A 17,547-nucleotide genomic window follows, 5' to 3' on the forward strand; every position below is an offset into this window, starting at 1 on the left:
AATTATTATATAGTATTAATTTCTCATTAGGAATATCTAAAATTCATGCAGAAGAAAGGCCCCTTAAATGTTTTGAATTATTCTACACACTAAATTGCTCAATTTGTCACATCAGAGATGCAAAAACACATATCGAGTAAAATGAATACCAACAAAAAAGATTACCCCAATTTCATGAATGGTACATGAATATTAAAAAATGCTAACACAGAAACAAACCATGGAACTAATAAGTCGTTGATCTGAATTATCCTAAACTCGATTTCCCTTGAATAAGGTCTCAGATTCAAGTCATGTGGATGAAAAAAAATATGATTAGAAAGAAAAATCTCACTAAAAGTTATCAATCAAGATCTTTAACGAAATTTAATTATTAACAAAATTGATTGATACTTCGCACTAATGTCATGGTGACAAAAAAAAAAAAAACCATGAGTGTGTGAAATGCAGCAAGCTGGACATATACATTTAATGATGATGAAATATTTGTGCGAATAAAGGTATATTCGGCGCAACACAAATTTAAGGAAAACTTGCACTTCTATGATTACATAAGATGCACTACCTACATTACAACTCTACAAAACACCTAGGCGTCTAGCAAGCTACATTGTTACAACGGTGTGAAACAATACGTAGACTTGGGAACTTGACAAGAAACTTCTCCATCTCCTGCATCTTATAGAAGCAACAAACCTATAAATGCACTCAATATCAATTATGCACCAGCACTACAAAACAAACAATATGCACCAGGAAACCATTAGATAGGGTGGAGAGAAAAATAATTGTTGCAAGTGGAATCATGGTAAATAAGTTTGACTAACCAGTCAGGACCACTAACGGAAGATGGAAACAACCCAACCCCAGAATAAATAAAGGTAAATATGCTAACCAGTGTTCTAGTGCCCTTGGGGCATTGGTTAAGGAAGTAAAAAGAAAAAAAAAATTGTTAGTATGCATAAAAATGCGCACTCTGATTTTTAAATGTGTCCCCATATGATTTTCAATAAAAATCTCCTTTTTAATTTCTTAACCAAGTGCCTAAGGGCATTGGTTAGCAAAACCCATAAATAAATAACCATCATATTACCAACCTTAAAAGAGGCTTTAGCAGTTGTCATCAATCAAATATGAGAAGAACCAAATACTTCATTAATCATCCCAGGCACTATCTGCTGCTCCCTCTCTTTTAGTGTTTGTGGCAGTAATCATGAATTTATATTTATCTTCAATGTTCATTGAAGCAGCTCCCAATCCTAACTGTTTGGATAAAGCAATGTTTGCCTCTTTTTGTGCAGCTGCTGCTTCTTTCTCCTTCCTTCTAGCAACCTAGAGCACAAAGTTGACCATCACACACAAAGCTATATATAATATACTGAAAATGAGTGCTCGGGAGAAATTGAGCATCTTGGACTGTTACACAAACCTCCAACACGTATGTATAGTACTAATCACAGTCAAATATCAATATAGTACAAGTAGTACAAGCCCAGCTCAACAAAACTAACACCATAAGAGTCCTAAAATATAAGGGTATGCCAAATGGACCATAAGAGTCTTCGACATTCTGGCAGAATGAATATATAGTACCTTGAATTTTTTGTATTTATAGTATATGCGTAAAAACTACTAACACGTTTAGTATATATATCAATGGGTAAAAACTCATTTCTTTAATTTTTACCCTTAGCTTTAAGGGTATGCCAAATGGACCATAAGAGTCTTGATATTCTGGAAGAATGAATACAGTACCTTTCCAGTTGCAAATGTCAGTGTGTTCCCAGATTCAGCATCAGCTATTGCTTTCCTTATATTTGCCATGAGGAACTAATGAGCAGAATCATATTAATGTTAAAATCAAGATAAAAAAACAGTTCACTTTTTTCTATATATATATATAAAGGGATAGCAAGTACCATGTCACGATCGGTGTAAAATGAAGTAGCTAAGCCAGTTGATCCCGCACGCCCTGTCCTTCCAATCCGGTGTACATAATCTTCCATGGTCTATAATTGAGGCAGCCATAACTGAAGCTTCAGGTATGCATTTGTCAAGGAAATTAAATTTGACTGAAAAATACCAGGCAGATGAGATGCCATCATAGCAGTAACAGAATGGCAATCCACTAACTGGAAAATCCCTGTACTTTTTCTGATAATCTTTTTCTAGTGGATTACAGATAAAACTAGGTCATAGTTTTTGCTTGGAGCAGAAATACCTTTGGAAGATCTAGATTGATGACATGTGACACTCCTGTGACATCCAAGCCACGAGATGCGACATCAGTGGCAACCTGAATGATATGGTATCAATGGTTTAATATGGTTAGTGGATAAAAAATGCCAAACTATTTAATGTAACTAAGCAAGGCAAAAATTGCCAAGAATCCAACCAATATTTTAACTAGAATTATCTGAAGAAAAAAGGAGTACATATGGATATCAAAGGTCCATATACTGAGCATGCAGAAAATGCAATGCATGGTAATTTAATGAGTTTACTAAATTGAAGAGCAATTGACATATTTTGGATCATAAAAGTAACCATTTGAGCCTTAACATTTTCTGCTTTTCTCCGTTTGATACAACAAGAAATTTCATCTAGCAAACAAAGGGAATAAAACAAGCTAAAGATGGCTTCACTGTATTTAAACAAGCCACTGCTGGCTTTTTTTGACAATATTTTCATAACTACTAAATATCCATCCAGAACCATTAGTTGCAATGAATCATGACAAGAATAACAGATTTTGTACGGGAAGGAAAACTAAAATAGGAAAAATAATGTACTGATAAAATTTGAGCAATGTAGGAGAGATTACCAAAATGTTGGTGGTGCCACTCCGAAAATCATGCAAGGCAGCTTCTCTTTCACTCTGACTGCGACCACCATGAAGAGAAACTGCAGATAATCCTTGAGCTACCAACGCTTCAGCAACTTCATCACACCTTGTCTATATAAACATTAAAAAACTAATAATAAGAAATACGAAGATATCAATTTTCAAACAATCTACTAGGATTATTTCAATTCAGACTAAAATAAAAATAACCAACTTCAACTTTGAAACTCTATCAAAACTAACCCTTGATTTCAAATTTTGGAACTAATCCACCTAAATACTCAATATCTAGCAACTAACCCATTTCAATCCCTGAATCCACTTCACCTATTTCACTTAAGAAAAATAAAGCAAGGCAATTATGTTGAATCTGGCAAAACTTCATACAACAAGCATGACCCTAAATGAAATTTCTTTCAATATCATTGATCAAATGGGATTTTATATATTTATTGCATTTTGCAGACCCCACTGCGTGGGATAATAAAGCATATTGTTAGACCTTAATGTCTATTGCCAAAATATCAGGTTATTCAGGTGAATTCACCAGGTTAAATTGAAGCAAGTTGCAAAATCATAGTTCCAGGAATGCATGTAACAAATTTGGTGCACTGATCAAATTAACAAATATCATTTTCCTATTAAGAAGATTTGGAAACTAAATTCAACAATCCTAACTTGAGCTTCATTCAATTCCACAGTGCATTATTACAATAATACAATATGCAAGACAAGAGAACAAACAATTCAGTTAAGTTGCAATACAAAGTGAGAAAATTATAAAAAAAAAAGGGACGTGTAAGTATGCCATTCTTGAGAGATAATTCTGCACAGCTAACTAAAAAAATATGAGCATTTAACTATTAACATTTTGCATCTAAGCGTATATGTGATGATACAAATGTAGATGCAATATTGATACATAGCAGGGACACAGAACAAAGCATACCTTCCTCTCAACAAACACAATTGTTAATGGAAATGGATGGCCACATTTTTCAGCCTGTGATGCCTCCTCTACAAGCAAATCTAGAAGCCGATCAATCTACAAGAGCATGATAAGATTTCAGAAAAGAAGCCAAAAGAAAGAAAAGCTAAAGATAAAATGTTGAGGAAAGCAACTAAAATGCAAATAAACTAGATAATTTATTCACTTTCTCCACTATTTCTCAATTTTCTTCACTCTTATCTCTATAACTTCTCTCACTCTTGACCCATTTTCTCGTCACTTCTTTACTTTTATGCAAACGTTTGCCTCATGCCATGCATTTAAGAACTAGCATGCAACAATTCCCTAGAATAAAGCACCCCCTCCAGAAACAAGGGGAATGAAAATAAGAAACCAACAAACATTAAAAACAATCTTTGAAAATTAATGATAGCAAATATTCTATGAAACATGAAACTAAATTTATAACTTTTAGTCCAGCTCTTAACAAAAGTATATATCTCCTTTTGTTAGCTTAGTAAATGTACCTTCTCATTTTCAGAAATTTTCACAAGAGTTTGTGAAACATTAGTTGTTGGGCTACTCACTTTCCCCACCTTCACTTGCACAGGGTTAGCCAAGTACTCCTGAAATTTAACAAATGATTGGTGAACTTCAAAAAATTTCCTTCCACAACTTAACTTACAAAGAAATATATTGATGAAAAATAATGTTCTTCAAAAGAATGTGTTTTGGGGCTAGCTTTAATTGTATAGAAGAAAATCATGGACGAAAAAGATAAAATAAAGATGCATAAAAAGAATAATGATAATTCAATTATCATACATCTACAAAATTCAATGTGCTACTCTTTGTTATGATCAAGCAGCAAGGCTGCTTAAAAATTTATGTTTGTGAAAAGCAAATAATGAATGATAGAACTATTGTTATTTGTCTAAACATTAGCACACAATGTCATTTCAAAATATCCGAATATCACCTGTTCATTATTATAATATTGTTCAAAGGTGAAAATAACAATGCATTAAAAATTCTGTCAAGAATGAAGGAAACCTGACCTTTGATAATTCTTCAATCTCCACAGGCATAGTCGCACTAAACAGCAGTGTTTGATGCTTCTCTGGAAGATTTCTCATTACCTAAGGAAAATATTAGAATATTCATATTTTCTCGAGTAATCTAGGCATCTAGCAACTATTAATTAAAACAAGAATGTTATATTGAAATAACAGAAAAGGTTATCTATTGCTGAATGCTTATAACCCATTCAAATGAGATCATATATGCAATAATAAGGTACAAGAACCTCAAGCATGGCCATAACAGTTAGCTCATGAAAATCCAACCCAAACAAGGTACAAACAAAATCGAAGTGCAAGAAGCTTAAGTTGTAGAATGAAAATGAAGTTTCCATCCAGACAAGAGGTATCATTTTCATTGCTAATTTTGCTTTGGAAATTGTAACCTCATTTGCTTTCTTATCAAAGGGACTTCTGTTAAATTCTTAAAGAAGTTTGGGCAAAATACGTCTTGTTTTAGCATCATTGCAACAGTTGAAAAAAAGAGTAAAGAGGAAACAATTGTATTTTGAAGACTTAATTAAGTTTTTCATATCTAAAATATAGGTTGTTTTCATATTACTAGCTAATATTCATTTTTTTCAACCAAGTACCTGAAAAAAATTTGTTTCATTTTACTACCCGCCGTTAGTTCCCTTCCGTTAAGTGATGATGTGGCAGATGGAGTGTCACGTCATCAAGCCTTATCACTAAACACATAGGCACAAGCGGCCAGCTCACCAACAGAAAACAACTCACCTCACCAACAGAAAACAACACATCACTCGCCGCAAAAGGATCCTTTTCCACCTGAGATTCATCCTGCTTTTGCTGCGGCTCCTCCTGAGGCTCCAGCACAGCGGGGGCGAGGCTGGCGGCGACCTCGTCCCTAGCCTTGAGCGTCTTCAATGGCAATTCGAAGGTCGCAAAAGTGAAGGTGTTGATCCCAGCCTGGTGTTCGAGGGAATGCACCTCCATGGAGGGCCATGTTTTAGGGCCGCTGGACGTCGCGAGGGGGTCGTCACCGATGGATTCTGTGGCATAGGCATCATCAGGGGGCGGAGTGCTTGTTGGAGGCAAAGACGCAGAGTGTGGTAGAAGGTGGAGATGGCGCCGAGGGTGCGTGAGGGAGGGAACCACTCCCGCGTCTGGAGGAGGATGTCGGATCCATTTGCGGGTTGCAGAGAAAGCATTAAACAAGACATCGCTACAAGTATCTTCAATCTAGCATCAATGCTCCCCTTTCCCTCTCCCTCTTATTTTTCCTTTGTTCTTTTTTTTTTTTTTGGTTGAACCTTCATATTGAGTTCTTTTTTGTTGGTGGCGTGGGGTGGGTTGTTTTCTGTTGGATAAGGGGAAGAAGGGGAGAAGGGGTTGGACGGCGAGGTGGTGGCAGTTGACGGTGGCGGTGGTGGTTTTCATTAGAGAAGGGGAAGAAGGTGATGATGTGGCGCTAAGGTGTTAGTGATAAGGCGTAATGATGTGACACTCCGTCTACCACGTCATCACTTAACGGAAGGGAACTAACGGCGGGTAGTAAAATGAAACATAAAAATTTCCAGGTACTTGGTTGAAGAAAAATGAATGTTAGGTAGTAATCTGAAAACGGCCTATATTCCAGCTATGAAAAACTTAATTAAGCAAATTTGGAAGCATTGTAAAGGAAAGCACCAACACTACAATGAAGAAGTCACACTAGTTATCTTACATCAGGACTAAAACTGTTATGAAAACAAAAGAAAAACCTCAAATATAGGAGAAAAACTCACAAAATACTAACCTCCCTTATCTGTGGTTCAAAACCCATATCAAGCATTCTATCTGCCTCGTCCAGAACAACAAAAGAAATTCTAGAGAGGGAAGTGTTGCCTTGTTGTAAGTGATCAATGAATCTTCCAGGGGTGGCCACAGCTATTTCAACTCCGGCTCTTAGTTCAAACCTCTGTCATAGAGACCAAAAGGAGAACATACAAAATTATGTTACCTTCAAGTGGAGCTGAAATAAACTTAAAATAAAAATTATTCCAGACTCCATGTGTCTGAATTTTTTGAATTATTGAAACATGATGCTTGCATTTGCTCCAATCCAAGTAATCAATATTGAATACATATCCACATCCAATACTCTTGGATACTTCACTAATATGTTTCTTGGAAGCATCCATTGTTAGACATCACCATCTATGTCAAATAAAAAAACTTCGTACCCCATTGCCCAGAGGCTCTTCGCTATGCGAAGGTATGGGGGAGGGATATTGTACGCAGCCTTACCTTTGCATATGCAAAGAGACTGTTTCCGGATTCGAACCCATGACCAACAAGTCACCAAGGCACAACTTTACCGCTGCACCAGGGCTCGCCCTCACCATCTATGTCAAATCTTTATTTTAAATTTTAAAATGGGTAACATTATTTTTTTCCTTTGTATTTGGATATAGAAGCATAGTCTCTTACTGAAATAGACATGGAAGCTATCCTCTTTAGGAGAAAATGAGATTGACACTATTGTTTTTAGGCAACAGGAAGTGATTAATAATGATGACAGTGATTAATAATGTCTATTTTGTTTTTAATAATGTCCAAAAAGTATTTTTTAGGTTGCATTTGCAGAATTATAATTGTATATTTATTGTATTGTATTTTATTAATTTTAAACTATATATGTATCCTACATGTATGGTATACAATATATTTTAAGAATAGTTGCATCCGTGAATTGGATACACATCATATATGTGCAACATATAAATAACACAAATATCAGCACATATAAGGAGAATTAGCCGCGTGAAACTGAAAACACAGCTTTAACTCATGTCCAAGGCAAAAACTTACACAAAAATTGTATGATGCTCTCAGGTCATACTTAACAGAATTTTGCAATGGCAACAAGATAAATAATAACCATTATCATTTGTTTTAACCAAACTTTCACAAAACCAGGAAAAAATAACTAAGAGATAAAGATTATGACAACATTTATTTACCTGCTTTTCAATGTTAGTTCCGCCCACAACTATGGCAGTTTTTAATGACTCGAGAGATCTGCTAAAAGCTTTAACCTACCAAAATCAAAACACCATAAAGATGCTTAAGAAAATGAAAACAAAAGAGGATATTCACAAAAAGGGAAAAATAGTAAGAATGAAATTACTTGGTGTAGATCCAGTGTCAGGCATAATAAGAGAAGATGCCCAATACAAAATGAAACAACATATAATTCATAGTAAGATAGCAAGAATTTTGTACCGACAAATTATTTTTATAAAGATCCAAATTTCAAAAAGTTTTAATAAACATAGAAAATAGACAAGCTGTGAACCAAGGTATATGAAAAGCATTAGGATATCGTTCTAAAATTATTGCTAGAATTGGAGAAATAAACAATAAATTATTCCCTAGATAATCCACAATTAATTCACAAAAAATTACGTGTCACCTCTTTTTCTATTTGTTGAGCAAGTTCTCTGGTAGGAGCCAAAACTAATGCCAGGGGACCATCATTGCGCCGAATTGGAGGTTGGGCCAGGCAATGCTAAAAATAGGAAGGAAAAACAATTAAATCACAAAGAAAAGGATGATCATTTACAATTGGTTTGTTTTGCGCCACACAGTATCTAAAGATGAGTTCAGTCAAACATGTCATGTCTAATAAGTTCAGACCTGTATCATAGGAATTGTGAAAGCTGCAGTCTTTCCGCTACCAGTTTCAGCACAACCCAATAGATCCCTTCCACTGAGAGCAATTGGCATGGCCTGTGCCTGGATCGAAGTTGGCCTGGTGTATTCATGGTAAGCAATGTCCTTCATGATACTCGGATGCAAACACTGAGCAAAAGAAGGTCATAATTGTACACACATTTGCAATAAATCAATAACAGCTATAAAAAAATCAGTTAAGATAGTTCATAGTTACCTAGAAGAAATATAAATATGATTAAATATTAATAAAATTAAATACCATATCAGTAAACGATTCTATTGGAGCAGGCGCAGGTGCAGGAGGAGAGTCAGATGCGACAGCAACATCAAGATTAAGCCTGGATCGGATTTCTTCAATCTGCACATACCAAGCAATAGAAATTCAGCAATCAATATTTTCTCATGTAGTTACAAAACAGGAAGACACCATAAAATAAGTATAGCATTAAAACGTAAAGATTAAAAAGAAAAAACAAACAAACTAGCTAGCTAGCTGATGAACTTCTAAAAACAGGACAATAAATAACAACTCTATTAAAGGCGTCCTAAAAGAGTACAAACTAAACGGTTGAATCAAAACACATGGTAGAGGGAGAGATTATTGGCATCAAGTAAAAAAGAAAAGGACAAACAAGAGGAAAAAATCATCAGCACCCAATGCATTGAAGAAAAATCTATACCAGCCATGGATCACGCACAAAGTTGAATCTAACTTCAACACAATTTAATATAAAAAAGGCAACTTTTACATATTCTTTGGCCAAAAGTCACCTCATCCCATCTCACTCCGCTTAAAGCTCACTCCACGGCAATACAACTCTGCCCTAAAGTTTTAAATCCAAACAAAGCCTTCGACTTAAATGCAGTTAACAAAAAAAAAATCTCTGATTCTCATTGTTGCAAGCAAAGCATTACATTTTACTATAAGCCTCATTCCAATTGAACCAAAATCTCATAATCAACTTCGTGAGCTGAATACCGATTTCCGCAAGCATACAAACACTCCAATTGAAACACAATTTTCCTCCACCGAGATTCAAGAAAAATCCTAACCACGTGAATTGAAAAAACAAAGATAAAGACTCACATTACTCTAAAAAAATCGAAATCAAAACATTCATTCGCGTCAAAGGTCGAGAGAGAGACGGAGAGAGAAGCACGTGAGATACGAAATTAACAGAAAAGAGGGGGAAACGACGATTGGATTGGAACCTGCTCGGGAGTCATGCGAGAAACGCGTTCGGAGGGTTGCCATTGGGGGAAGACGGCGTCGGGGGTGGCAAGAATCCGCGGCGAGGGAGGCGCGGCGGAGCTCCGGCGAGAGGCATTGTTGTGGAAGGAGAGAGAGGGAGAGCAATTGGTGGTGGTGGTGTTGGAGGGGAATGCGAGCTTGTGGTGGTGGTGGTGGTTGTTGTTGTTGTTGTCAAGGGTTACGGAGGGGGTTCTGGCGGTGGCGACGGAGGTGGAGGTGGCGTTTCTGAGGTGCGGAGGCACATACGACATCGTTTTGGCGTCGAAAAGAGGGTTAATAGAGAAGAAAAGAGTGAGTGAGGTGAATGGGTGAAGTTGGTGATATGATAATAATGATGATAACGAAACGACGACGACGACGATGAGTGTCGAAGAATTAGTGAAAGCCTCACACGTAGCTCTAAAACATGCTTACTCTATCTCTCTTTGCTATGGGCTTACATGCTAAAAGTCCAGACCCGATTAGGATTAGAAATAGAAATAGGATTCTATATTGTATGATTTGCTTAATGAGTTATTTATTTTTATATATTTATATTTAATTTTTTTTATCATTCACCGTGATCGGATTGTTTAAAGTTAAGTTTTGGTTCATTATATTAGTAATTATTGTTAGTAAAAAAAAATTATCATTTAAAGATCATTTAAGGGAATAATTTAAGAGTTGATTAAAATTATATTATTGGAGTAAAATATATGAATTGTTTAACTATCATGTGGGATGGTAGGAAGGTAAAGAACTCAAAATAAATTGTTTAAATTGTATTCATTAGAAATGTTGTTAAGAGGTTAAAAGAGAAAATAGGCTATGCATTGAAAGTGACACCTTATTGTTAAATCATAATTCATCATGTATAATAATTTTATTGATTTTTATGATAATTATCCTAAGAGTCATATCAACGTTGATTTATGATTAGATAATAATATAAAATTATTTTATATTGTTAATACATGACAATTAAATTATAACTAAACAAGTAAAATTATTATTTTTATCCTTAAGAGTGTGTTTGGATGAAGCAACAAATGCTTCAATTTAAATTCATTTATTTTAAAAATTTTGTGTTTGTCGGGGAGAATGAAGAGAGAATGTGACAATGTGAAAGCGCCACCTCGCGAGAATGTAGTAGTGCTAGTGAGACGGCCTCATCTCCACCGCGGAGCTCCACCTCGTGAAAGCGCTGAGTCTAGCCACCGTGATCAGCAGAGATTGAGCGGCGTCGGGACTCGAAGGCTCCTAGTACGACGGCAGAGGCGACTGGTTGAGACTTGGCGGCAAGCCGAGGCCGTGCTGGACGTCGATCTCGAAGGCCAAGTTGTGCTGGCACTGCACACCGTTGTCGGCGTCGAAGAAGAAGTAGTTCGGTCCAACTATGGTCAACGGAACAATGACGACCAATGCTTCGCCAAAACCATGACTTTTGCCGTTGTACACGAAGGTTCCATTGTCGGAATAATCAGTGATGCAATTCAGGTAGGTCGTCTTGTCGTATGTCTGAACCATGTTTGGTTCGAGTTCGTATTGAAAACTAAGAATCAGAAGAAGAAAAAAGCAGAAAATCAAATTAGATTTTTGCACTTGCTTCATGAAACTCAATCGGAGCACGCTGTCGAGCTCGTCAGCAGAGATCTTGCCGTCGTCATTGGCGTCGAAGCGGTTGAAGACTGTCTCGAGTTCATTCATGTCTTCAAAGTACGGAAATAACTTGCTTTTGAGAATTTGAAATTCACTCTCTTAAAAGATAAAATTTAAAATTCTATTCTTTCAACTAACTAAAATTCCTTTTAAAATTCTAAAATTTTGAATTCCTTTTACTAAAATATGCAAACAATTACTTTTAATGAAAAAGAATTTAAGTCCCTATAAAAAATACATTACCTAATTAAATTACCCTATCCAAACATACTCTAAACGTATAACATATTATTATATTAGTATGTTGTTCCTCTCAATCGGGATCATAACAAAATGGAAAAAAATATATGTTAAAAATTAGAGGAGTTGTCACCAATATTTACTTTTGAAAAAACCTTTAAAATGATCTTTGAACCTAAAGAACAAAGTCAGGAATCAATTACGCATAGAAAAAACGTCCAACAACACGTAAGGAGTTTATATATATCTTTTATCATTTAGTTTGAAAGGAGTGATCCTATACTCCTACTACGTACATATCTTCATGTGCAATAAAAATCATGGTTACATACTTCTTTTGTAAAAAATATTTATGTGTTTGTGTTTTTTATTTTTTTTAACTAATTAATTTGATTTAATGATGCCAACTAAGAGAAAAGTTTTAAAACAATTAAGAAAAAAATTTACATCTAAATTTTACAACAATATCACTTTAGACTTGGCTTTGAAGCCTCATAACCTGAATCATAAAAAAATATTTGAAAGGTCAGTTTTAAGTTGGCATAACACTGAGTAAATTATGTTATAGTGCTTTTTGATTATATCTTCTGCCTCGAAAACATTTTATTAGATGTAATATTTTAATTTTCTTTAATATGTTGGATATCAATGTTTATTCATTAATATTTTAATGTCACATTTTGTGGGATTTTCTTATATAATATTTTTACTTTTAATATTTATATCTTTTGGCGTACACATTTTGTTAAATGTTTTTACACCTTAATTATACTTTAACCCATTTTCATCAATGTATTGGTTAAAAGATACAACGCTAAAAAAGTCTATTATTGAAGTGTGACAATAGTAATTGTCCTCACTTTTTCTCCTTCCACCCAAGGAGAGTATGTGACAATTTGTATAATGTAACTATTGCGATTATGGATGGAAGTAGAGTGTGATAGGGTTTTTGCTTTTGGAAGTGGCAAAGTGTTACTTGTTACTCCCTTCATTCTTAATCATAAGATCCTTTTTAGAAATTTATTTGTTTCTTTCATAAATCATAAGACTCTTTTTAATTTGTAGATGTATTATGTGCATGTCATAAATTTATTTTTTCTAGTTTTTATAAATTTTACTTGTTTTTGACCCATTTTTTTAGTTTTTTATATCATTTTTTCTCTCTCAAGATTGATTTAGTGGTTTATTCAAACTAAATTCTAGATTAGTTTGCAAAATTTTCGGTCCGACCAACGTGCTTGGTTCGATTTTACAAATTAGTTCAGGAATATTTTATAAATATGTTAATTTTGTAAGTTATATTTAATAAAATATTAAAATTAAAAATTTAGTACACATGGCATTATATTATTGGTTGGCTCATGAAGGTATTGAAAACCCTTCAACTAATAGTGACACAATAGAATTTACCTTTTTATTCTTTTTTAACCCTTTTGGATTGAAGTTCGGTTCAAAGGTAGATAAAATTTGATCAATAATTATTTTTATCAATGATCAAATTTGGATACTATCCAAATAATTTAATCTTAATTTCAACATATTAATCATTTGTGTCCAATAATTTGATTTTGAAAATAGAATTTTAGTTAGGAATGAAACAGGAAAGGGTAATTAAGCTTATTAAAGACTTAAGTTTTGTTTTATATTAGCTTGAATATGTTGTAAATATAATTTCATTTAGTTTTAGTCACTCACATTTTTCACTTAATTTTAATTTTTATAAACTTTTAAAAATAATTTATATTATTAGTAAGTAGTAATATAATATGACATGTATCTAACCATATTATGCGAATAAGGTGATGTATGAAGTGGCGGTGTGATAGAAATATTTTTTTTAAAAATAAAACTCACGAAAACCAAAATCAACAAAAAGAAATTGATAACTAAAGTAAAATTAAATTATATTTATAGAGATAAGAATATATTTTATTCTATTTTGTTTTAAGTTTGCAATTATGATAAAGATTGTTGTGTAAATAACTGTCAATAAATTACACTGTAATTTAATAATAAAAAATATATACTAATAACACAAATTTTATAATTTATTAATCGTTGAATTATATCTATGTATTATTAATATCATTTATATTAAATTTTGTCAAAATTGAATAACAATAAAAAAAATCAAATAATTTATATTTTAATTTATTTTAAAATATTTATACTATGTTGATTTTAGTTCATATAACCGAAATAACAAATGATTTTAGATTAATATAAAATTTTATCTATATAATTTATGTGAAAAAAACTTTCAATCCAACTGAATTTTAAAAAAATATTATTTAATTAAAAGTTATAAAATGATATAAATAATTATACCTTAATCTAATTTGATCCCTTCTACATTTTCTTTTCTTTCTTTCTCTCTCTTATCACTCAACTTCATTCTAGAGTGGAGTGGTATCTCTATATATGTTGAGTCTTATCCTTTTGTAGTAACATCAAAGAACAATAAAGATTTATTATTTGATATGGAAGCTTGTTTATTCAGGATGTCACAGCCACATCATACATGAAATTTCGATGCAATATTTGTCACTCGCAGCACATGGAATAAAAGCTCAAAACATGCTACAAACGAAACAAATACACAGAAGCACTTTCATAATTTTATATTACATATTACTTTAATCTCATGCATTATTATTCCCAAAGACAGAATTTGTTTCCCCATGAGTTCATGCATTTGATCAGCAGCAACATCTATCTACTCAAGTCCATGTCTCTGTTTATACTGCATGGCAAAGGCATAGATCTGGTGTGGGTGAGGGAGTGACTTGGCCACACTCTTTTTCCATGCACCTCTTGGCCAAGCCAGAAGTTTGGGACACTCTTCCTCTATGCTTAGTTTCCCGCAGGTCTCAACCGTGTAAAACCAGCTAGTGAAGGGAACAAGAGCCACATCCACATACCCAAAGTCCTCACCACCAAAATATGGCTTGTCTCCAAGTTCATCTTCCATGGTCTTCAAGCATCGTATAAATTGTTTCTTGAACTCTTCTTGTTTTTTACCCTTCCCTGTCCATACCTTCTTCACAGCATTGTATACCTACATCAAACAGTCACTTAAATTTCTTTACCCTTCTTAAAATCAACTTTATAAAATAATTTGAAAAACAAAGAACCAGAACTACAACCAACTAGATAGTAAACATCTATCCCCTTATCATGTCCATAGATATTATTATTAGTTAATGTGTATGGTTAACATACTAAATAACAGCTATTCTCATAAAAATAATCAACCATACAATTATATATAGATAATTTAGATTTTGATATCATCTTAAAATTTAGGTTTTAGGCTTATTCAATTTCAAAAACTAATTCAGAGTTAGAGAGTGGAGTTGTCCAAAACCCAAATTTTAATATGATATCAAAATCTATCATAACTATTGTTGTTGAACTTATCATGTTGTAGTTATTAGGAACATTATCTGTTCACAAATATCTAATCTTCAACTTGAGAGGGTATTGAAAATTTCATATTTACTATGATCAAAACAATTTATATAATTGGAGATAACATTCACTGTAATGAAAATGAGTGTGAAATTTTTTTTATAAATTGAAAGAATCCATTTTTATTATTAATATACTAGAAAGAAGAAAAGAATAACTGAGAAATCAAATAGTTATTCAACAAATTACATCTTATATAGTTTATATATGGTCAAATTACTGTAATGTAAAACTATATAACTTACATTTTTGTCAGTGTAATCGCCCCAAAACCTGGCTTGGGATCGTTTGTAAAGGTCAGATGGAAGTAGAGAAGGTTTGAGGTTCCATGCCTCATCAATGTACTGAACAATGTTGAGTGATTCACAAATGGATTTTCCATTATGAATCAAAACTGGTATCATTTTGTGAACCGGGTTCATCTCTAAAATCAGAGAACTTTTAGCTTCCAAGTCTTCTTGTTTGCACTCATATGAGATACCCTTCTCTGCCAAAGCGATTTTCACTCTCATTCCATAAGAGCTTGGCCAGAAATCCAACAGCACTACATTGGCTTCTGCCATTTTCCCCTTCGTATAGTGTGTGGCTTGCTTAGAATATGTTTAATTTGAGAATGAGATTGTTGAGATGTATGGTTTAGATCTTTGTGGGTTTGGGGTATTTATACTTGTGGATTACTTGTTTGTCGAGAAATGAAAGGTGGAAGCTTTACCAACAATGGTGTCATTGCTCATGTTGGATTTGAGATCTATCTTTCTTATGCATGCTTCTTGGTCGTTCAACTTAGTCTTTTTGATTTTGATTGTAGGGATATTGTTATCTAATAATTTTGCAATATTTAATCCTTTCTTTAGAGCATACATGGTGCCTTGCTGGAACCACTCAAAGCGTGAAAGGAACAAATTCAGATACATTTCTTTTGTTTTAGGAATTTTATCCCTTATGCGATAATGTGAACACTTCATCCAATAACGTGTAATTTTATTGGTGAAAGGGTTCTTTGGTGCTGCCACTGTCACTTCATCTCCAAATTCACAGTCCTTGGTAGAGTCATTTATGAACTTAAACGTTAGAAACTATAATATATAAATACCTGGAAATTAATTAATGAGCGAGAAAGTATTTTGTCAATAGCTAGCTGTCTACTGCACCATGACAATGCCATAACATGACCAGGTATAGCTAAAGCTTTTGGTGCTACATCATCTTTGTGACAATGAAGACAACCTTTGTAGATTGTGATTCTTAAAGTACATAACATTGTATAACTATATACAAGTTTTTATATCTAGGAATTTTGCTTTTCAGTGCTTTTCATTTTGATATCTGACTAATTTCATGTTTATCTTTAAAATATTGGATACAATGTACAAACTGCTTTATAGAATTATAGTTCTCTGTTATACATCGATATAGTTTTGCTGAATCAAAATCTATTCTCATAAAGTTGAATGACAAAACTAGGGTACTCAAAACAAAACAAAACCAAATGGATCTAAGATATATGAAAATTACTTAAATTGAAAACAACCAAAATAAAAAAATCTACAAAACCACACATATATTTTTTTTTGTTTACAAATCAAATCAAACAACCCACATTTATAATTATATTGATTTTTATTATGACAATTAATAATAAGTATTAAATAATTTATTTTTTTTGTTTTATAATTAAGATGTATATTTTACTTTCAAATGTTAAAAACAAATGTACTAATATTATAAAAAAATATCGTTCAACATCAAATGATATACAAATTATTATTATTATGTTACATAAAAATAATATTATTTTATACTAATGCTAAATAGAAGTAAAAATAATAATTTTTAACTAAATATATTAAATAAAATTTAATAAAAATAAATTCATTTTTAAAATAATATAACATAATTATGTAGATTTAGTTGATAAATTTAAATTACGATAACAGAATTTTAAAAAAAACCCCACAAGATCGAATTATAAAAGATTAATTTTATTTGACTTTAATTTAATATTATATTTGTAAGAATATATCAGTGTTCCGAACTGATATGCTATTATCATACCTGTCTAAATCTTAACTCTACACTTCCAATAACTCTTCCCCTTTTACGCTTTGCCGATTTTAGTTGTAGGGTTTTTACACTGTTACAATAAATTTTCAGTCTCCCACATATCATTATTCATGTAGTAAGAAATGGAGACAAAAAAAAAGGATTAAGAAATTATTTATCTATAATAACATTGAAAGCATCGCATTTTGAACATTTAACAAGATTCGTCTTGCTAAATCTTAGCACCTCTGCCTCATCAACGTTTGATCCTTCTCTTGGGATGACAGCACAATAATCATAAGGTAAAATAATTTGATCAATATACAAACTTCAAAGAATTAGTAAAAAT

The 17,547-nt window shown here is 32.9% G+C and overlaps 2 protein-coding genes across 5 annotated transcripts; both read right to left on the reverse strand.

Annotated features, from left to right (window-relative positions):
* Window positions 1-436: 436 nt before the first annotated feature.
* Window positions 437-10,224, reverse strand: LOC114397551 (DEAD-box ATP-dependent RNA helicase 20-like). Of its 4 annotated transcripts, XM_028359636.1 has the most exons (15): window positions 9,767-10,057; window positions 8,814-8,912; window positions 8,516-8,680; window positions 8,292-8,387; window positions 7,840-7,914; window positions 6,633-6,794; window positions 4,853-4,933; window positions 4,322-4,420; window positions 3,795-3,890; window positions 2,825-2,956; window positions 2,222-2,296; window positions 1,920-2,009; window positions 1,756-1,830; window positions 1,098-1,332; window positions 437-731 (listed from the first exon to the last, which is right to left on the reverse strand). In XM_028359636.1, the coding sequence occupies exons 1-14, from the start codon at window positions 10,055-10,057 to the stop codon at window positions 1,156-1,158; spliced, it is 1,713 nt and encodes a 570-aa protein (XP_028215437.1). In that variant the 3' UTR covers window positions 437-731; window positions 1,098-1,155. The 4 variants fall into 4 exon arrangements, with proteins under 4 accessions (XP_028215437.1, XP_028215439.1, XP_028215438.1 ...); XM_028359638.1 differs by lacking the exons at window positions 437-731; window positions 1,098-1,332 and having other exon boundaries at window positions 1,771-1,830; window positions 1,920-2,036; window positions 9,767-10,224; XM_028359637.1 differs by lacking the exons at window positions 437-731; window positions 1,098-1,332 and having other exon boundaries at window positions 1,771-1,830; window positions 1,920-2,072; window positions 9,767-10,224.
* Window positions 10,225-14,400: 4,176 nt separating this feature from the next.
* On the reverse strand, window positions 14,401-15,721 carry LOC114394905 (probable glutathione S-transferase parA). Its single transcript, XM_028356589.1, has 2 exons — window positions 15,401-15,721; window positions 14,401-14,742 (listed from the first exon to the last, which is right to left on the reverse strand). Exons 1-2 carry the CDS (start codon window positions 15,716-15,718, stop codon window positions 14,401-14,403), a joined length of 660 nt encoding a protein of 219 aa, XP_028212390.1. The 5' UTR covers window positions 15,719-15,721.
* Between the last annotated feature and the right edge of the window lie 1,826 nt (window positions 15,722-17,547).

Source organism: Glycine soja, chromosome 18 (genome assembly GCF_004193775.1).
Source record: "Glycine soja cultivar W05 chromosome 18, ASM419377v2, whole genome shotgun sequence".
Classification (NCBI taxonomy): Eukaryota; Viridiplantae; Streptophyta; class Magnoliopsida; order Fabales; family Fabaceae; genus Glycine; species Glycine soja.